Source organism: Chlorocebus sabaeus, chromosome 23, assembly GCF_047675955.1.
Source record: "Chlorocebus sabaeus isolate Y175 chromosome 23, mChlSab1.0.hap1, whole genome shotgun sequence".
Taxonomy (NCBI): Eukaryota; Metazoa; Chordata; class Mammalia; order Primates; family Cercopithecidae; genus Chlorocebus; species Chlorocebus sabaeus.
Window position 1 is genome coordinate 39,580,801 of NC_132926.1, and position 17,529 is coordinate 39,598,329.

The 17,529-nt window shown below is 42.6% G+C and overlaps 1 protein-coding gene and 1 long non-coding RNA gene across 15 annotated transcripts in view; one reads left to right on the forward strand and one right to left on the reverse strand.

Annotated features, from left to right (window-relative positions):
• FGF1 (fibroblast growth factor 1) overlaps positions 1-13,270 on the forward strand; it is a 107,639-nt gene extending 94,369 nt beyond the window's left edge. For 8 of the 13 annotated variants that reach the window (XM_008014790.3, XM_073010606.1, XM_008014789.3 and 5 more), the window contains 2 exons: positions 4,632-4,735; positions 9,985-13,270. In XM_008014790.3, the coding sequence (XP_008012981.2) occupies positions 4,632-4,735; positions 9,985-10,179 (299 nt within the window). In that variant the 3' untranslated portion in view covers positions 10,180-13,270. Of the gene's footprint in view, positions 1-3,371; positions 3,605-4,631; positions 4,736-9,984 lie in introns of those variants that run through there. The other 5 variants (XM_038006624.2, XM_008014799.3, XM_008014798.3 and 2 more) reach the window with 3 other exon arrangements.
• LOC103244713 (uncharacterized) overlaps positions 1-17,529 on the reverse strand; it is a 301,134-nt gene that overhangs the window by 87,436 nt on the left and 196,169 nt on the right. The gene's annotated exons all lie outside the window — the stretch shown is intronic.

Genomic DNA, 17,529 nt, shown 5'->3' on the forward strand with positions numbered 1-17,529 from the left:
AAAACAAACAAACAAAAGAAAAACTTCCTTGATTACCTTAAAAGACCTCCCCTTTGGGGTTTCTGTAGCACCTATAATGTGTTTGACTAAATATCTACATATATGGGTGATAGGTTGAAAAGAGTCCCAGGCAGCTAACCTCACCTCATTCTGTAGCTACGAATGGGATCCTGGATGGCCACCCGCCATCTTGTCCATGTGTGATCTTGAACACAAGAGGGTCCGAGCAGGAGAGTATGGCTGAATTTGGATCAATCCATTCCCATAATTGGAGCCCAAGAGGTTATGTGAAAGAGAGGAAAAATGTAGGATACTTAGAGTACTCAACCTAGGGTTTGGTCATGATTTTTCCCCTTCTTAGAAGTATAACCTTGCATAAAACACACTCTCACCAAACTCCAGCTCTTCACCTAAAGGACAGAGCAAGCACCACCTTCCTCCAGGGAACACTTCGAGGAGCAGAAAAGGTCACAAAAGCACAGAGGAAATAGTCTGACAAGTACTGGCCACTTTCCATGCATTAGCCCTTACAACAACTACCATTATAGATAAGGAACAGAGGCAAATAGTTTGCCGGATGATCACACAGCTAATAGGCAGCCAAGCAGAACTTGAGTTGATGCAGTTGTGTTCTGGAGCCCACACTCCTTAATTTTATACTGTTTATATCAAGATAGAAACTAGCATGATGCCTGGCACATTGTAGGTGATCAGTAAAAGGTTAGCCCTTTCCTTTGGTCTCTCTTAAACATACAGGATTATGCTGAGAAGTTGACAGAAAAGTATATGTGAAGGTTCTCTGAAAACCATGAAGTCTAATAACCATTTAAAAAAAAAAAAAACAGCTTTATTGAGATATAACACACATACCATACAATTTACCTATTTAAGTTGTACAATGCAGTGGGTTTTCTTACAACTTAACAGAGTTGTGCAACCAACACCACAATCCATTTTAGAATATTTTCAAAAAGAAGCCCCAGGCCTTTTAACCATAATTCCCCCATCTCCACCCACCCTGGCCCTGGATACCCTGAATCTACTTGCTGTCTTTATGCATTTGCTTATTCTGGACATTTCATTTAAATGGAAACATAAAACACATGGTCCTTTGTGATGCCTTCTTCCCACTCAGCACTGTTTCCAGACTTATCCGTGTTGTGGCAGGCCTCAGAACTCTGTTCCTTTTTATTGCCACAGAATATTCTATTGGCATTCCATGTATCTACTTGCTCCATAGACTGTTAGACTGAGAAATAACTTTATGGAGACTGAGCGCAAATACCCCTCATTTCACTGAAAAAGAGACTGTGTCTAAGAGGCTACGCAGCCTAGCCAAGGTCACTCAGCTCAGAGCCCAGCCTTGAGCCTTACAACTCTCCACGCGGTCCCATCTTACTTCACCCCTCAGAGCATTATTGGAAACATAACTCAAAGTGCACAGCTGATTGATGATGCACCAGCAGAATCATCTCTGCCAATATTAGCCCAACACCATTCATTCACCAAATAATGTAGACTGCCCACTGTGTGCAGGGCACTGTAGGAGGTGCTGAGGACCCCAGAGGGAACAGGACAAGATCTCTGCCCTTCTTCTCAGAGTGTACACTTTCCTGAGGAGGCAGAAATAGATCAGCAACTCCCTAGATAATAAGATCATTGCATGTTGTACTAAGTGCCATGAAAGAAACAAGGGGCAGAGGAGGAGAAGAATGTGGGGGAGGGTGGCATTAGCAGGGAGAATGGGGTGGAGATGAAAGGACCTCGTGCAGAGTGTCACAGGTTACTGGGGAGGGCCTCTTTTAGGATATTTAGGCTGAGGCCTGGAGGAGAAGGATGTTGTGAATATCCAGAGGAAGAAGGTCCCAGAGAGAGAGCATTGCATGTGCAAAGATCCCAGGAAAACAGGGAAAGTTTGAAGTTTAATAGGAGCAGAAAGACAGAGTGAGCAAGTGGTGTGACTGAAGGCTTGAGAGAGCAGAACCCACCTTACAGTGGAGGCCCACTGGCCTGTTCCCTCATATGGCTACACTCTCAGAGCTAACTATTCCTAGGAGGACCTGTGAGAAAGTGCATCAGTGGCCAGTTCCTTCCTGTGAATTAAATAAACTCCACTTGCCACAGGAAGCTAGAGGAAGTCCTGAGTCTCTATAGCAAAGACTTCTAAGGAAGGGAGAATTGCATCTTAGGTAAGGGTGATAAACCCATGTATCATCCTGGGGGTGAATCAGGAGATAAGGAAAGCAAAGAGAAATAAGAAAATACAGGCATATTAACAGAGAAGTGGTTAAACAATTATGGTATAGCTACATAATGGAACACAATTCAATTGGCAAGAAGAAAGAAGTTCACTCTTTCTGTACTGATGTAGAAAGATCTCCAATTAGTTAAGAAACAAAATAAGCAAGGGCAGAACTGTGTGCTCAGTACATTACCATTAGTATGAGGTAGTATGTCTTTTGCAATATACGCATACAAGCTCTCTAGAAAGGATACACATACAAGGTGTCTAGGAGGGGTTTCCTTGTTTCTGTATCCCCCAGGAGATGTGCACTCCAGAAGGGAGCTTTTCACTATCTCCTCTGCTATTTGGAAACATGGAAGTATATTTCCTATTCAAAGAAACTAAATTAAAAATGAAAACAGGCCTGGATGCAGTGGCTCACGCCTGTAATCCCAACACTTTGGGAGGCTGAGGTGGGCGGAGCGCAAGGTCAGGAATTCGAGACCAGCCTGGCCAACATGGTGAAACCCCCACCCCGTCTCTACTAAAAATACAAAAAAATTTAGCCAGGTGTGGTGGTGCATGCCTGTAATCCCAGCTACTCGGGAGGCTGAGGCAGGAGAATTGCTTGAACCTGGGAGGCAGAGGTTGCAGTGAGCCAAGATCATGCCACTGCACTTCAGCCTGGGTGACAGAATAACATTCCATCTCAAAAGAAGAAAAAAAAAGAAAACAAAGAAAAGGCAATGAGGGGTCTAGATCTACCAACCAAAGCCCTGTGTGTTCCAGCCTCTCCTGCCCCTCGGCCTCTGCCAAGCTGAACCTCAGAGATGCCCCCTCATCCTCCTACGGAACTACTGGGCAGCCACTGGTTCCTGGTCTAGATTTCACTCCTACTTGTAATGATGGTTCTGATGGTCTAGTGAACAAATAAATTATCCCGAAGAGTCTAGAATTAATTCCAATTCCCAAATGTGAATTATCAAAGCACCTCTCTCAAGAGGGCACCTGAGGGTGAATAAACAAGTTAATAATTATCAAATGAATACTGGATTCCAATTAAGTGTCCAGCACCTTGGGAGTGTCAATCAGCGTGAATGAGGAGAGTGTGACTCTGTAACTCACAGTCCTTTCCCTCCATCTCCAGGTTTCTCAACCTGGGTGCTGCTGACTCTCTGGGCTGGAAAATTCTTTGCTGTGGGGGCTGCCCTGTGCATTGTAGGATGTTAGCAGCATCTCCAGCCTCTACCCACCAGATGCCAGTAGCACCCACCCCCCTAGCTGTGACAACAGAAACTGTCTTCAGAGATTGCCAAATGTCCCCTTTGGAGCAAAATCACCCCCAGCTGAGAACCACTGTTCTCATCACTGCATTTCCAGGTAACAGCTTCATTCTCCCCACATCAGGAGCTGGCGATCTCCCCTCTGCCTGTACCCCAGGTGGGTTGCCATAGAGGCTGAGGGATTGACGGAACCTTCATTGCGAGGGAGTTCCTTTAGTTTCATATGTGGCAACCAATCCTAACTCCCTGGGAACCTCTTCTGTCTCAGGGAAAGTAGCAATCTCAGATTTTATAAAATAACCATCTGTGGATAGAAGTCTCTCCCACAACTAGAAGGCCCAGACAATTAAAAGGCACCCCTGGCCGGGCGCGGTGGCTCAAGCCTGTAATCCCAGCACTTTGGGAGGCCGAGACGGGCGGATCACGAGGTCAGGAGATCAAGACCATCCTGTCTAACACGGTGAAACCCCATCTCTACTAAAAAAAATACAAAAAACTAGCCGGGCGATGTGGCGGACGCCTGTAGTCCCAGCTACTCGGGAGGCTGAGGCAGGAGAATGGCGTGAACCTGGGAGGCGGAGCTTGCAGTGAGTTGAGATCCGGCCACTGCACTCCAGCCTGGGCGACAGAGTGAGACTCCGTCTAAAAAAAAAAAAAAAAAAAAAAAAAAAAAAAAAAAAAAAAAAGGCACCCCATAACAAAAGCAGAACACACGCAGGGTGGCTAGATCCCAGTCTATGGCACCCCAAGACTGCAGGGATGAGGGAGCCTGAGGGAGTGAATACCATTTCCTCCTGTGATTATTTTCCCACAGGTGACAGAAAGAAAGGAGCGAGGCACCGTGAAGGTGCACTCAGGGTCATTTTGTAACCAACAGGGTGGACAGGTAGGTGAGCCGGCCAGTGTCTCTCCTTTCCCAAGGACGTAATCCCAATGGACAACTTTATTTGGAAGGCAAAGAAAAAGGGACTGTATTTCTATGTTTTGATTAATCTGAGGCTCATCCCTGAGGGCTCTGCAAAATGAATGAGCAGAATTTTCCATGGCCAACTGTCCTGGCTGCCGGGTCCTATCGGCAAAAGCGTAGTGTTTATTTACTTTTGCTCGTGTTATTTTTATTCCAGTTCAGCTGCAGCTCAGTGCGGAAAGCGTGGGGGAGGTGTATATAAAGAGTACCGAGACTGGCCAGTACTTGGCCATGGACACCGACGGGCTTTTATACGGCTCAGTAAGTATGAAGCTGACATGCTTCCAGACGTGGCCAAGGTTTGAGGTTTCCAGAAATCTTGTTACATGGAGTGAGGCAAACTATAAAGCAACAGTTAGTCTCTGTTTGTTATTTTTTCCAGAAGGATTCCCACCCTCACCCTGCTTTATTTTAGACACAAACATAAAAGAGTTTCTTGTGGTATTCTCTCAAAACACTGAAATGTATTATCATATAAACACAGAGGAAAGATTGATTGATGTTTTGGTAACTCTTCAGTCACTCATTTTAGAATATCTAATCCCATTCCATTCATTCATTCATTCATTCATTCCAAAAATGTTTTCTTTCTTTTTTTTTCTTTGAGACAGGGTCTGGCTCTGTCACCCAGGCTGGAGTGCAGTGGTGCAATCATGGCTCACTGAAGCCTCGAACTCCTGGGCTCAAGCGATCCTCCCACCTCAGCCCCCCGAGTAGCTGGGACTACATATGAATACCACCATGCCCAGCTAACATTTTTATTTGTTGTAGAGACAAGGTCTTGCTATGCTGCTGAGGCTGGTCTCAAACTCCTGGGCTCGAGCGGCCTCGGCCTTCCAAAGTGCTGGGATTATAGGCCACCACACACAGCCCAAAAATGTTTCTTGAGTACCTAGGTACTATGTGCTATAGGGGTGTCTCTTATTGCTTTTTTCACAAATGGTGGAGCCTGGGCTTTTGTAGTTTATATGTCATGCATAAAACTTTGAAAATAGCCCCTTTTATTCTGAAAGGATCACCTAAAAGGATAAAAAAGCTTAATAACTTAATTCAACATTTATCAAATATCTCCTGTGTCTAAGTGCCATGTTAGGTACTGAAAGAATGTGAGGATGAATGAACCGCATGGAGAGGCGTAGTCTAATTGTTTCTTCAGTAGCTAAAATCCTCCATGTTCCCTGCCCTCTCCCTATCATAGCTAATGCTTTATACAGGTTTGACCGTGTATAGATAGGTCTTTATGGGAAAGGAATAGAAATAGAGGCAATGTGATTTTGCCCCTATTGGTATCTCTGTGACCGGAATTAACTGGAGAGACAGCTTAAACCAATGACTGAAGGTTTTGAAGTTATTTCTAGATTTTAATGATCCCTCCTCTGTATCCTAACAATTGATAAACTAAGGCTTGGCTGTAATTCTTAGCCCAATCCATACCCCTTTCCTCCCTTGTATGAAGATGTCTTCAAAAAGACAGCCAGTAGGGGGAATTTTAGTCTGGAGCTTCACCTTATATCAAATTGCCAAGTGACAGAGGGCACAGGAAACCCTCTCTTGAAGTTGTCATCTCAGCGAAGGGTCCAGATGTGAACACAGTTTTGTTTCCTCACACTGCCCACTAGGGATCAGGAGATGAAATCATCAGGGTAATAGGCAACATCTAAAACGCTATGTGCTCAGTACAGATCACCTGGGACGGCTTTAAGGGGTTTGGGAGTAGGGGTTTAAGGTAGTTCTTCCAGGTGGTAGCAAAATCAATCCATCAGCCAATCATTCAGTCTCAGACTCATGATTGAATCTCATGCCTCTGCCACTCTGGCAAGTCACTTACCCACTCTGAGCCTTGTCCAAAATGAGGACGGTCATGGATCATAACCGCCTCACACAGAGAGTACATGAGTTCAGTGGCACAACACACAGAACGCGCCCATCAGAGTGGCTGGCACGTCACAGACCAGTGGTGGCTGTAAGACAAGTCAGCGTAGAAGCCCCTCACCCTCACTGTATCTTAGGTTATGCCACAGTTTTATGGCTTTTCCCCCTTTAAATCAATTTTGATGTTTATTGTAACCTGCTTTCACTTATAGAAAAATATTGAGGGAGAACTCCCAGGATCTAATTTCCGATACGCTCCAGGCACCCCCTTCTCCCACCATAACCATGGCCACCACTGCAATTCACCTGAAATATGATCTTAGTATATGACATCTAAGAATGTTTGCATTTTCCCCATTGATAAAGAGAAGTTCTAAGATATCTCAAAGCTCTGCTTCATGCTCTTCACAAAATTTAGGCACTAATCCATCCTGATTCAAACTTGTGTGTGTGCAAAGGATATATATATTTTTTAAAGTTTGAAAGGCTATATATCAAAATATTGGGGGTGGAGAATGGGTGATTTTATAATATGTGAATCACTTCCTGTATTTTCCAAATTTTTTTTACAGTAAGTATATGTCACCTATGTAACTTGGGGTGGGAGGGGAAACATGCTAAATATAAAAAAGAAGACAATTTAAACAATAGGCATGAATCAATAGTTAACCCACATGTCTTCGGCATTGTACCAAGTGCATAACGAGTGCTGACAAATCCTGGTGGAGGGACGGAGCACCGCTAATCTGGCCTGCTGACTCAGCCTGTGACTCAGCTATTTTGTGTGTGTCAACTGCTCCAATGTAATAGAGACATCAGGTGGGGAATGTGGCCATCCTCACCTTCGTCACAGAACGCAGGCCTGATGCCCACTATGAGGTGTCAGGGGTGAGTCCTCTCTACAAGGGAGTGGGCAACCCACATTGGTCCAAGCTGTCTACCTCCTTCTACCCCCAACAATGTGCATCAAACACGAATGTCTGGACCAAGTTCCTCTAGAGGCAGCAGAGTCATCCAAAAAAATATATTTATATCTCATCTTGTTCCAAAATGATCTAAAGTGTCTCACCCAGTTGTCATTTCACTAGATTATGAATGAATAAGAGGCAGGATACTTCCTGTTACACAATTCCTTACTAAGAAAGGCTGACTTTCCTGACTGCTTTGTATTATCTCAAGAATCAAATTAAACGCATTACTTAGCTGGTGAGCACCTATTATTTGCAAGGCTCTGTGTCTGGAGGTGGAGAGAAGACCAACAAGATTCCATCTCCTTCCTCACTAAAGAAACAAACGTGCTTACACATAGAGAACAATGAGCAACATGATTGGAAACCGCCAGACAGTGATTGGAAATCACCAACCACAGTGGGTGAAGAGAGACTGCAGGGGTCACACGACTTGAAAAAGGCAAAGCAGGCCGGGTGCGGTGGCTCAAGCCTGTAATCCCAGCACTTTGGGAGGCCGAGATGAGTAGATCACGAGGTCAGGAGATCGAGACCATCCTGGCTAACACGGTGAAACCCCGTCTCTACTAAAAAATACAAAAAAAAAAACAACTAGCCGGGCAAGTTGGCGGGCGCCTGTAGTCCCAGCTACTCAGGAGGCTGAGGCAGGAGAATGGCGTAAACCCGGGAGGCGGAGCTTGCAGTGAGCCGAGGTCCGGCCACTGCACTCCAGCCTGGGCGACAGAGCGAGACTCTGTCTCAAAAAAAAAAAAAAGAAAAAGAAAAAGGCAAAGCAAAGTCAGATGTCTCAGTTCCCAGCTTAAGTGTTTTAATATACCTGTTTTAGACCCAAATGCAATAAATATATTCTAAGATCTTGGCGAATAGAAAGTTCAAAAACTGAGTTGCCCCTCCACCAACAGATTAACTACAAGTAAGCAAAATAGTGATTGCTGGGTTTTTTTCAAGTAACTGCACTCTTTAATATGTTGTGGCTGATTTTCAACTTAATAAATGTACAGCTGCACTAGATTCTACTGTACGGATATTCTTTTATCCACTTAACCAATCACCTTTCCATGGACATATAGGTTACTCCTAATCGCTTGCCCCTAAAACCATTGGTTCAGAGACCATCCTCAAAAATACAATTGTACATTTACTCAGCTATCTCCTAGGGGTAGATTCCTAAAAGTGAAAGTGCTGAGTCAAAGGTAATACATCTTGTAAATTTTGATACATATTGCTAAACTGTCTTCAGAAAGTTGCCACTAATTTTTCTCGCCAACTGTACGTGGCAGTGCCTAGTTCCCACATTCTAAGTCTTGCAAATTTTTTTTTATCTTTGTGCAAATGTTTTTTTTAATCTTTGCACATAGGATAGCTAACATATGATAAATAATTTTTAATTTGCATTTTTCTCATTAGGAATATTGAATGTTTTCATAGATTTGTTGTTCATTTTTAAAACATCAAATAAAACATGACATTTTGATGATATCATAAGTGTATATCCATATAGCCTTATGTAGTCTGTATGTACATAAAGAGATGTAGGGGAGGATGCTCATCAGCGATTAACAGTTGCCTATATCTGGGTGGTGGGTTTTGGGATAGTTTTTTTTTTTTTACAAAGTAAAGGTATGTTTTTAAAAGTACAATTCTTCTTGTAAGTAGCATTTTTATTACCCTTTAGAGACAGGGTCTCGCTGTGTCACCCAGACTAGAGTGCAATGGTACAATCATAGCTCAGTACAGCCTCAAACTCCTGGGGTCGAGCAATCCTCCTACCTCAGCCTCCTAAGTAGCTAGGAGGACAGGCACACACCATGGCATCTAGCTAATTTAAAAAAAAAATTTTTTTAGAGAATGGGTCTTGCTATGTTGCCCAGACTGGCCTCAAATTCCTGGACTCAAGCAATCCTCCTGCCTCAGCCTCCCAAAGTAGTGTGATTTACAGGCATGAGCCACTGTGCCTGGCCACAAGTAGCATCTATTTATAAGATTCTTTTTATAAGTAGCAAAAAATAAAGCTATTTTCATTTAAAAAAACGTTTACATTCTAGGATATGTTTCATGCTTAGGATAAATTTTGCACAAGCATATCTTCATAACAATACACAGGCAAAATCCTGACATTGCTAGTGAAAATCACCAGGATAAAAAGGCATTTTAGCAGCTTTGTATTTATTCTTTAAGTCTAGTCTTCAAGTTAAAACAACAACAACAACAACAAACCCACTACATCACAGTCTGGTTTTTACTTATTTTGAATGTTTTTCCATGGTCATGCCTGTGTGCCAGGCCACTACAGAGATGAAAGATCCAGCCCTGCCCTCAAGGTACTTATAGTCAAGCAGGATGTCCCCATGGGAGATTCTAGAGTCCTGAGGACTCTTAGAAGTGCTCTTATCAGTAGCATCTTTATTACTTTAAAATGGATTTTAAATGGAAAGGGAGTTTACAATAACAGCAAATGCATACTGAAGGCTCTTTAGTGCCAGGTGCTGTTCTAAGTCCTTAAGACTACCCTGTGAAATAAGTTCCACCATGACCCCAATTTTCCTGAAGAGGAGACTGAGGCATGGTGAGCTTTAGTATTTTGCCCAATGTCACACAGCTAGTAAATGGGGACTCCCATGTGAAACCACTCACTAATTGTCCTACTCTCTTTTGGTTTTATCTTTTTAGCAGACACCAAATGAGGAATGTTTGTTCCTGGAAAGGCTGGAGGAGAACCATTACAACACCTATATATCCAAGAAGCATGCAGAGAAGAATTGGTTTGTTGGCCTCAAGAAGAATGGAAGCTGCAAACGCGGTCCTCGGACTCACTATGGCCAGAAAGCAATCTTGTTTCTTCCCCTGCCAGTCTCTTCTGATTAAAGAGATCTGTTCTGGGTGTTGACCACTCCAGAGAAGCTTCGAGGGGTCCTCACCTGGTTGAACCAAAAATGTTCCCTTGACCATTGGCTGCGCTAACCCTTAGCCCACAGAGCCTGAATTTGTAAGCAACTTGCTTCTAAATGCCCAGTTCACTTCTTTGCAGAGCCCTTTACCCCTGCACAGTTTAGAGCAGAGGGACCAAATTGCTTCTAGGGGTCAACTGGCTGGCCAGTCTGGGTCTGGGTTTGGATCTCCCATTGTCTCTTGCAGGCTGAGTCCCTCAATGCAAAGGCGGGGCCAAATGAAGTGTGTTAAGGGGTCTGCTGAGTCATTAGTAACTGCACACTATTTCCCTCTACTGAGTAAACCCTGTCTGTGATTCCCCCAAACATCTGGCATGGCTCCCTTTTGTCCTTTCTATGCCCTGCAAATATTAGCAAAGAAGCTTCATGCCAGGTTAGGAAGGCAGCATTCCATGACCAGAAACAGGGACAAAGAAATCCCCCCTTCAGAACAGAGGGATTTAAAATGGAAAAGAGAGATTGGATTTTTGGATTGGATAACTTAGAAGGATGACATCTCTATGCAGAATACATGAAGAAAGGGAGACCCAGTCACAGGAAGGCAGAATAAATCCTTGGGAGTCATTACCACGCCTTGACCTTCCCAGGGTTACTCAGCAGCAGAGAGCCCTGGGTGACTACAGGTGGAGAGCACTAGAAGTGGTTTATTGGTAACAAGCAAGGACATCAGAGCTGGGAAATTCATGTGGATCTGGGGACTGAGTGTGGGAGTGAGGAGAAAGAAAGGGAAACTGTCTGAGGGGATATCATAAAAAGAGGATGATTTCACAAGGAGAAGGAAAGAGAAAGTAATGCCACACATTGTGCTTGGCCCCTGGTAAGCAGAGGCTTTGGGGTCCTAGCCCAGTGCTTCTCCAACACTGGAGTGCTTGCAGATCATCTGGGGACCTGGTTTGAAGGGAGATTCTGATTCAGTGGGTTGGGGGCAGAGTTTCTGCAGTTCCATCCAGCCCCCGGGTGCAGGTGCTGACGATACTGCTGCCTTACCCGCCATACGTAAAGGAGCAGGGTCCTGGTCCTAAAGAGCGTTATTCAGCTGAAGGTGGTTCAACTCGCCGAACCTCACCTGACCTCAACTCACCCTTAAAAACGCACACCTCATGAGTCTACCTGAGCAGTCAGGCAGCACCGACAGTAGTTATACCTGTACTAAGGAACATGATTTTAAGATGCTTTGGCCCAATGCCTATAAAATGCCCCTTTCAAAGATACACAAAAACATACTTCAAAAATGTTAAACCCTCACCAACAGCTTTCCCAAGAGACCGTTTGTATTACCATTACTTGTATAAATACGCTTCCTTCTTAAACTTGACCCAAGTGGCTAGCAAATTAGAAACACCATTCATCTCTAACATATGATACTGATGCCATGTAAAGGCCTTTAATAAGCCATTGAAATTTACTGTGAGACTGTATGTTTTAATTACATTTAAAAATATATAGCTTGAAAGCAGTTAAACTGATTAGTATTCAGGCACTGAGAATGATAGTAATAGGATACAATGTATAAGCTACTCAATTATCTGATACTTACATTTACCTATAAAATGAGATTTTTGTTTTCCACTGTGCTATTACAAATTTTCTTTTCAAAGTAGGAACTCTCAAAGTAGCAATGATAATTGTGAATAAAAATTATGAGAGTGTTAGCTCATGTTTCATATGAAATTGAAGTAATTGTTAACTAAAAACAATTCCTTAATAACTGAACTGTCATATTTAGAATGGAAGGAAAATGACAATTTGTTCAAAGCATAGTGCAATTGAAGAATTGACCTAAGTAAGTTGACATTATGGTTAATGATAGTATTTTAGATTTGGGCAGCAAAATGATTTCATAACATTTTTGTTTTTGTTACTTGGATAAGATCAATCTATTTTATTTTAGTAAATCTTTGCAGGCAAGTTAGAGAAAAAGCAGTGTGGCTTAACGTCTCTTTAGTATGAAGATTTGACCAGAAAAAGATACCCAGAGAGGAAATCTAAGATAATTATAATGGTCCATACTTTTTATTGTATGAATCAAACTCAAGCATAACATTGGCCAAGGAAAATTAAATGCCATTGCTAACATGTGAAATGGAAGTCTGTGATTTCAGAGATGCAAAGCATTGTAGTAAAAACACCAATGTGACCTCGACCACCTCAACCCAGATACCATTCATATATCTGTTCAATGACTATTAAGTTGCCTACTTTGTGCTAGGCACTGTACTGGATACTGGGGACCTTGTCTGTCTGGTTTGCTGCTGTATCTTCTCCCAGGGCATTATATTTATGATGAAAGATGCTGTGGATTCAATTCTTTCAGTCAAGAATAAACGCAGACTTTGTAGGTTCCTGCTGAATAAACAGTAAATCCCAGTAACCCAGATTTTGGAAGAATCAGCAACCCCCAGCATATAAAATAAACCCCTATCAAAATGTCAGAGGACACGGCAAGGTAAACTTAGCATTTTCAACTTTAGAACCGGGTCAGCTTCAGGGGGACTGCTTTCAAATCAGTCAAAGAGCCTGTCAGATCTAGAAGGAAGAGGTTGGTAGTTCCCTGCTCTGTTTTGAACATGCTCTAGTTCATTAACCTGGGGACGTTCCCATTGCTGTCTTAAGTAAGTCTCATAGCCAGCTCCTGTCATGTGAATTCATTTTCGGGCCAGCTCTGAACAAAGCATCATGAACATGTGTGTCTTTGGTTGTTTGCAATGTGATGGTGGTAGAGGTAGGTATTGGTTTCCTTGGAAGGAATGATAAGAAAGATTCCAATGGCCAACAGTGTGTATGAACAAAAAACTGATTGGAGCATCAGCTGTTACTGAAGGTCCTTGCTTTATGTCAGAGGCAACGGAACCCAAGTCTCCAAGTCCTCAGCCTTGAGTGTACTGCTGACAACTAAACTCACAGGCTGCAAAGCAGACCTCTGATGAAGATGCCTGTCATTTCATATCACTGTCTTTTTGTGTATCATAGTCTGCACCTTACAAATATTAATAAATGTTCCAATAACAGGTGATAATGTCTCTGAGTTTCTGAGCATCCTGTTGCCTCATCTTTCTATCAAAGGACTTCCCTGGCATCCCTGAGGTGTGGCTGCTTAGTTTTCTATACTTACCTTGTTACCAGATGTCAGACTTTAAAAGCTAACAGGGAATGCGAAGGTAGAAACATTTTTCAATGTGTTTGGAAACAGAAGGCAGTATGGGTGATCTCCTACATTTCTGTTAGGGTAATATACATATACAGGAAATGTGCCTCCTGAGGAGTCAGGCACCACAAATAACTCAGGTGAAACTTTTTCTTCTTAACATAAACCATGTAAAATTATGCTACTATTGTTGAGGTGACTGCCTGGTGCTTAGGCAAAGATATGATATGACCTGAAAACAACAACAACAAAAACCATTTAAGGACTTATTTACAATTGTAAGTCAATGGCAAGAGGGTGGATCTCTTCATCTTAAGAGCCCTGATGTGGAGCCGTAGATGTGCTTCTCAGATTTTCTAAATTATCATTCTGAGCAGTATTTCCTTAAATAAACTTCTGGATCTTATGACATCCTTAGGAGGAAGTATGCTGCTGCCTAGCACAGCATATGGAATCACACACACAGATGCACACGCATCGTCTAAGGAAAAAGGTGGACAGTGTGTGCTCACTCTGCTAATTACATACTACAATATTGATATACCACACTCAATCCCTTCTTTCCCTTCTAAAGTTGCATAAAGCAATGTTTTCTACTTTTTGGATCTTGTTCCACCATAAGAACTACATTTTCCATTACAACCTGGCACATACATACTGTTATACATATACACCACTGAAACAAAAATTTCACAAAACTAGATGAGAGGCACTTTGATTTTGCTGTTACATTCCACTAAAACACACTGGTCAAACATCACTTAACTTGGTTCACAACATTCATGGGTCACAACTGCAGTTTGAAAAACACTGACTTAAAGCAACTGTTCTTCCCAAAGATGGCGAGACCCAATGAGTATCTTGTGTTAAGGCTTTAGTGTTTTCAAAGACACAGTTTGTTCTTGAGTAAACAAGACAAGAGGACATCCTGTTACCCAGGAACCATCTGTTTTGAAGGCTCTGTTAATTCTTTTAGCCTGATTTGCTGCTAATCATGTAAAATGAATGTAATGGAACAGATTCCATGGGCGCCCACTGCTGCCTCCAAGGCTGGTCTAGCAGATTTTTCTGCTCTTGGAAGCCCTGGAGACTTTGACCCCCTCCCCATCCTTTGGAATTCTCATCACGTTGGGTCTTGAGGTCGTTCCCTCCCTAACTCCCACAGTCTTCACTTCATTCCTCTCTGTTGCCTCCCCAACCCCCAACAATTCCTAGTTCTTAACCACTTCTAATAAAAACATAAAAAGCAGATTGAACCAAGAAAAGGCTATAACCTGGGGCCTCTATGCAGCTTCCCCAGCTACTATCACTTTCTGGAAATGATCCTCTCTCACCTCTTACCTACCTTTTAAAAAGTATGCCATTCCTGGTTCAGTCCTAAGCTAAACACCATTGCTGCTGGAATGCAGCTTATACAGGGATCTGCATTTTCCATCTCAGCTGAACCAACTCAACAAAGTAATTCTATGTCTTAAATATTTGGTGGGGTACGGGTGGCTGAGAATGGACCTCCTGTCAGTGAACTTGACCACAAAGAGAAAAATACAAATATAGTCTTCACTTTTCATATTTATCTGAGTGATGTCCTATTCATCACGGGATGGGAAGGGAGGAGGAATCTCCAATCCTAAGCACTTTTGGGTTGTTATATTAGCCAGTATGGTAGTAGTAGCTCATCAAACAAAAATGTGCTGTCAACTACACTTTCACAAATTAACAAAAAATATTTTTAGAAGCATTAGTGATAATGTGGAAATATTTAAGCCCAACTGAGCAGCAGGACTTGTATGTTCTCCATTTCAAAATGACTAGGGATGATTTGTTTGATGACCGTTAAAACTGAAATAATGGCTAGTAAAAAGTGGCACCCCCTCTTTCGAATCCACTCCCTAAAGCTGTCTTCCACCCCTAGGAAAAAACTCCTCTTGTCATTGTACGTAAATGTACACTAAAATCGACTCAGAACTCAGAGCTTCAGGGTTGGAGATCTGACACTACGGACTCCAGACCCTAGTGATTCAACTACCATTCTCTCAAGTTACAAGGGAAATGTACTAAATGACTATTGGAATCTTTCTGCAACGTTGGACCCACTTTGTGGTTGACATATTGACCATGACATACTACACTGTTAGCTTTCCACCCTAGTTATAAAATTAAAAAGAGAAACCAGGTCACACACAGCCCGAAGCCAGAGGGTGGGTTTGCTTTATAAAATGCACATATTGTAGGACCTAGCTTTGGGGTCTTCTGATGGTTCTGAGAATGTTTGTGATGTGGGAAGGAGATATTTCCCAAATTGCTTCCTTCCTTCTTAGCTCCCCACTGTCACGCAGGCTATATTTACACATTCAGCAGCTAAACATTGGTGTCTGTTTCATTACATAAACAAGGAAAACCTCACATGTCCTTGATGTGCTTTTCTATCAGCCTTAATGAAGGGTTGGGCACTCCCTGATTGAACTATGTTCAATTTAAGGATTTGGTTCACTTGGCCAAAGTGTTCGGGGATAGAGATGTAAATAGTCAATTTGTGCCAATTGTCACAGAGACACACTTCACTGTGATTTTCACATTTCATGTTTTCTTAGGAAATAATTTTTTTTAGTCTGACCCATAGATACATAAGAATAAGAAGTTGGATTATTTTCGAATATGCCTTATTCTCCAAAACAAGTTGTAGGAACGTATTATATACTAACTTGTATATAATTTGCATGGATTAGAAAACAAGACTGTTCAGAGCCTGGGAATATCAACTGTATTAAGAGTTTAGCCACTTCCTGTGGAAATGAATAGTAAAATCTATTGCATTCTCAAAATGGAACACCTGCATGAGGCACCGTGCTATTGAAACAGGAAATGGTACAAGTTTTAAGACTGGGCAGACTGTTTCTGCTAATACAGGACAAAATTGCAAATCCAAGATGGTTGTGCAGAAAGAGCACATGAGAGGGATATATGTTTCCATATCCTTGGTACCACTGAAATCTGCTGTATACTTAATTGAGGTAAAAAAGAGGTAGGCTTTTTTTTTTTTTTTTTTGAGACGGAGTCTCCTTGTATCACCAGGCTGGAGTGCAGTGGCGCAATCTCGGCTCTCTGCAACCTCCACCTCCAGGGTTGCAAGTGATTCTCCTGCCTCAGCCTCCCAAGTAGCTGGGACTACAGGCGCCCGCCACCACACCCAGCTAATTTTTGTATTTTTAGTAGAGACGGCATTTCACCGTGTTAGCCAGGATGGTCTCTATCTCTTGACCTCGTGATTCACCCGCTTCGGCCTCCCAAAGTGCTGGGATTACAGGCATGAGCCACTGTGCCTGGCCAAAAAGAGGTAAGTTTTATAGATTGCTTGAAAATGTATAAGAATTGCTTGAACCCAGTAGGTGGAGGTTGCAGTGAGCCAAGATCACACCACTGCACTCCAGCCTGTGTAACAGAGAAGAAAAGAAAAGAAAAAAAAGAAAAAACAGAAAACAGAAAAGAAAAGAGAAAGAGAAAAGAAAAGAGAAAGGAGAGAAGAAAAAAGAAAAGAGAGAAAGAGAGAAGAGAGAGAAAGAAAGAGAAAGAAGGAAGGAAGGAAAGAAAGAAAAGAGAGAAGAGAGGGGGAGGGAGAAAGAAAGGAAATGAAAAAAGAAAAGAAAGAAAAAAGAAAAGAAGGAAGGAAAAGAAAGAAGGAAAGAAAGGAAGGAAAGGAAGGACAGGAAGGAGAGAAAGAAAAGAAAGAAAGAGAGAAAATGTATAACTCCAAAAAACTTCACTCTGTCACCCAGGCTAGAGGGCAGTGGCGTGATCTTGGCTCGCTGCAACCTCCACCTCCTAGGTTCAAGTGATTCTCCTGCCTCGGCCTCCTGAGTAGCTGGGGCTACAGACAAGTAGTATCACCATGCCTGGCTAATTTTTGTATTTTTAGTTAGGAATTTGCCATGTTGCCCAGGCTGGTCTCGAACTCCTGACCTCAAGTCAGGAGAGCCCGCCTCAGCCTCCCAAAGTGCTGGGATTACAAGTGTGAGCCACTATGCCCAGCCTATCCATTAACCATCTATTGTCTATATTAGTCAGGGTCCAGTCAGGAGACAGAAACCACACCAATCATTTGAACAGGGGGACATTTTAATGGAA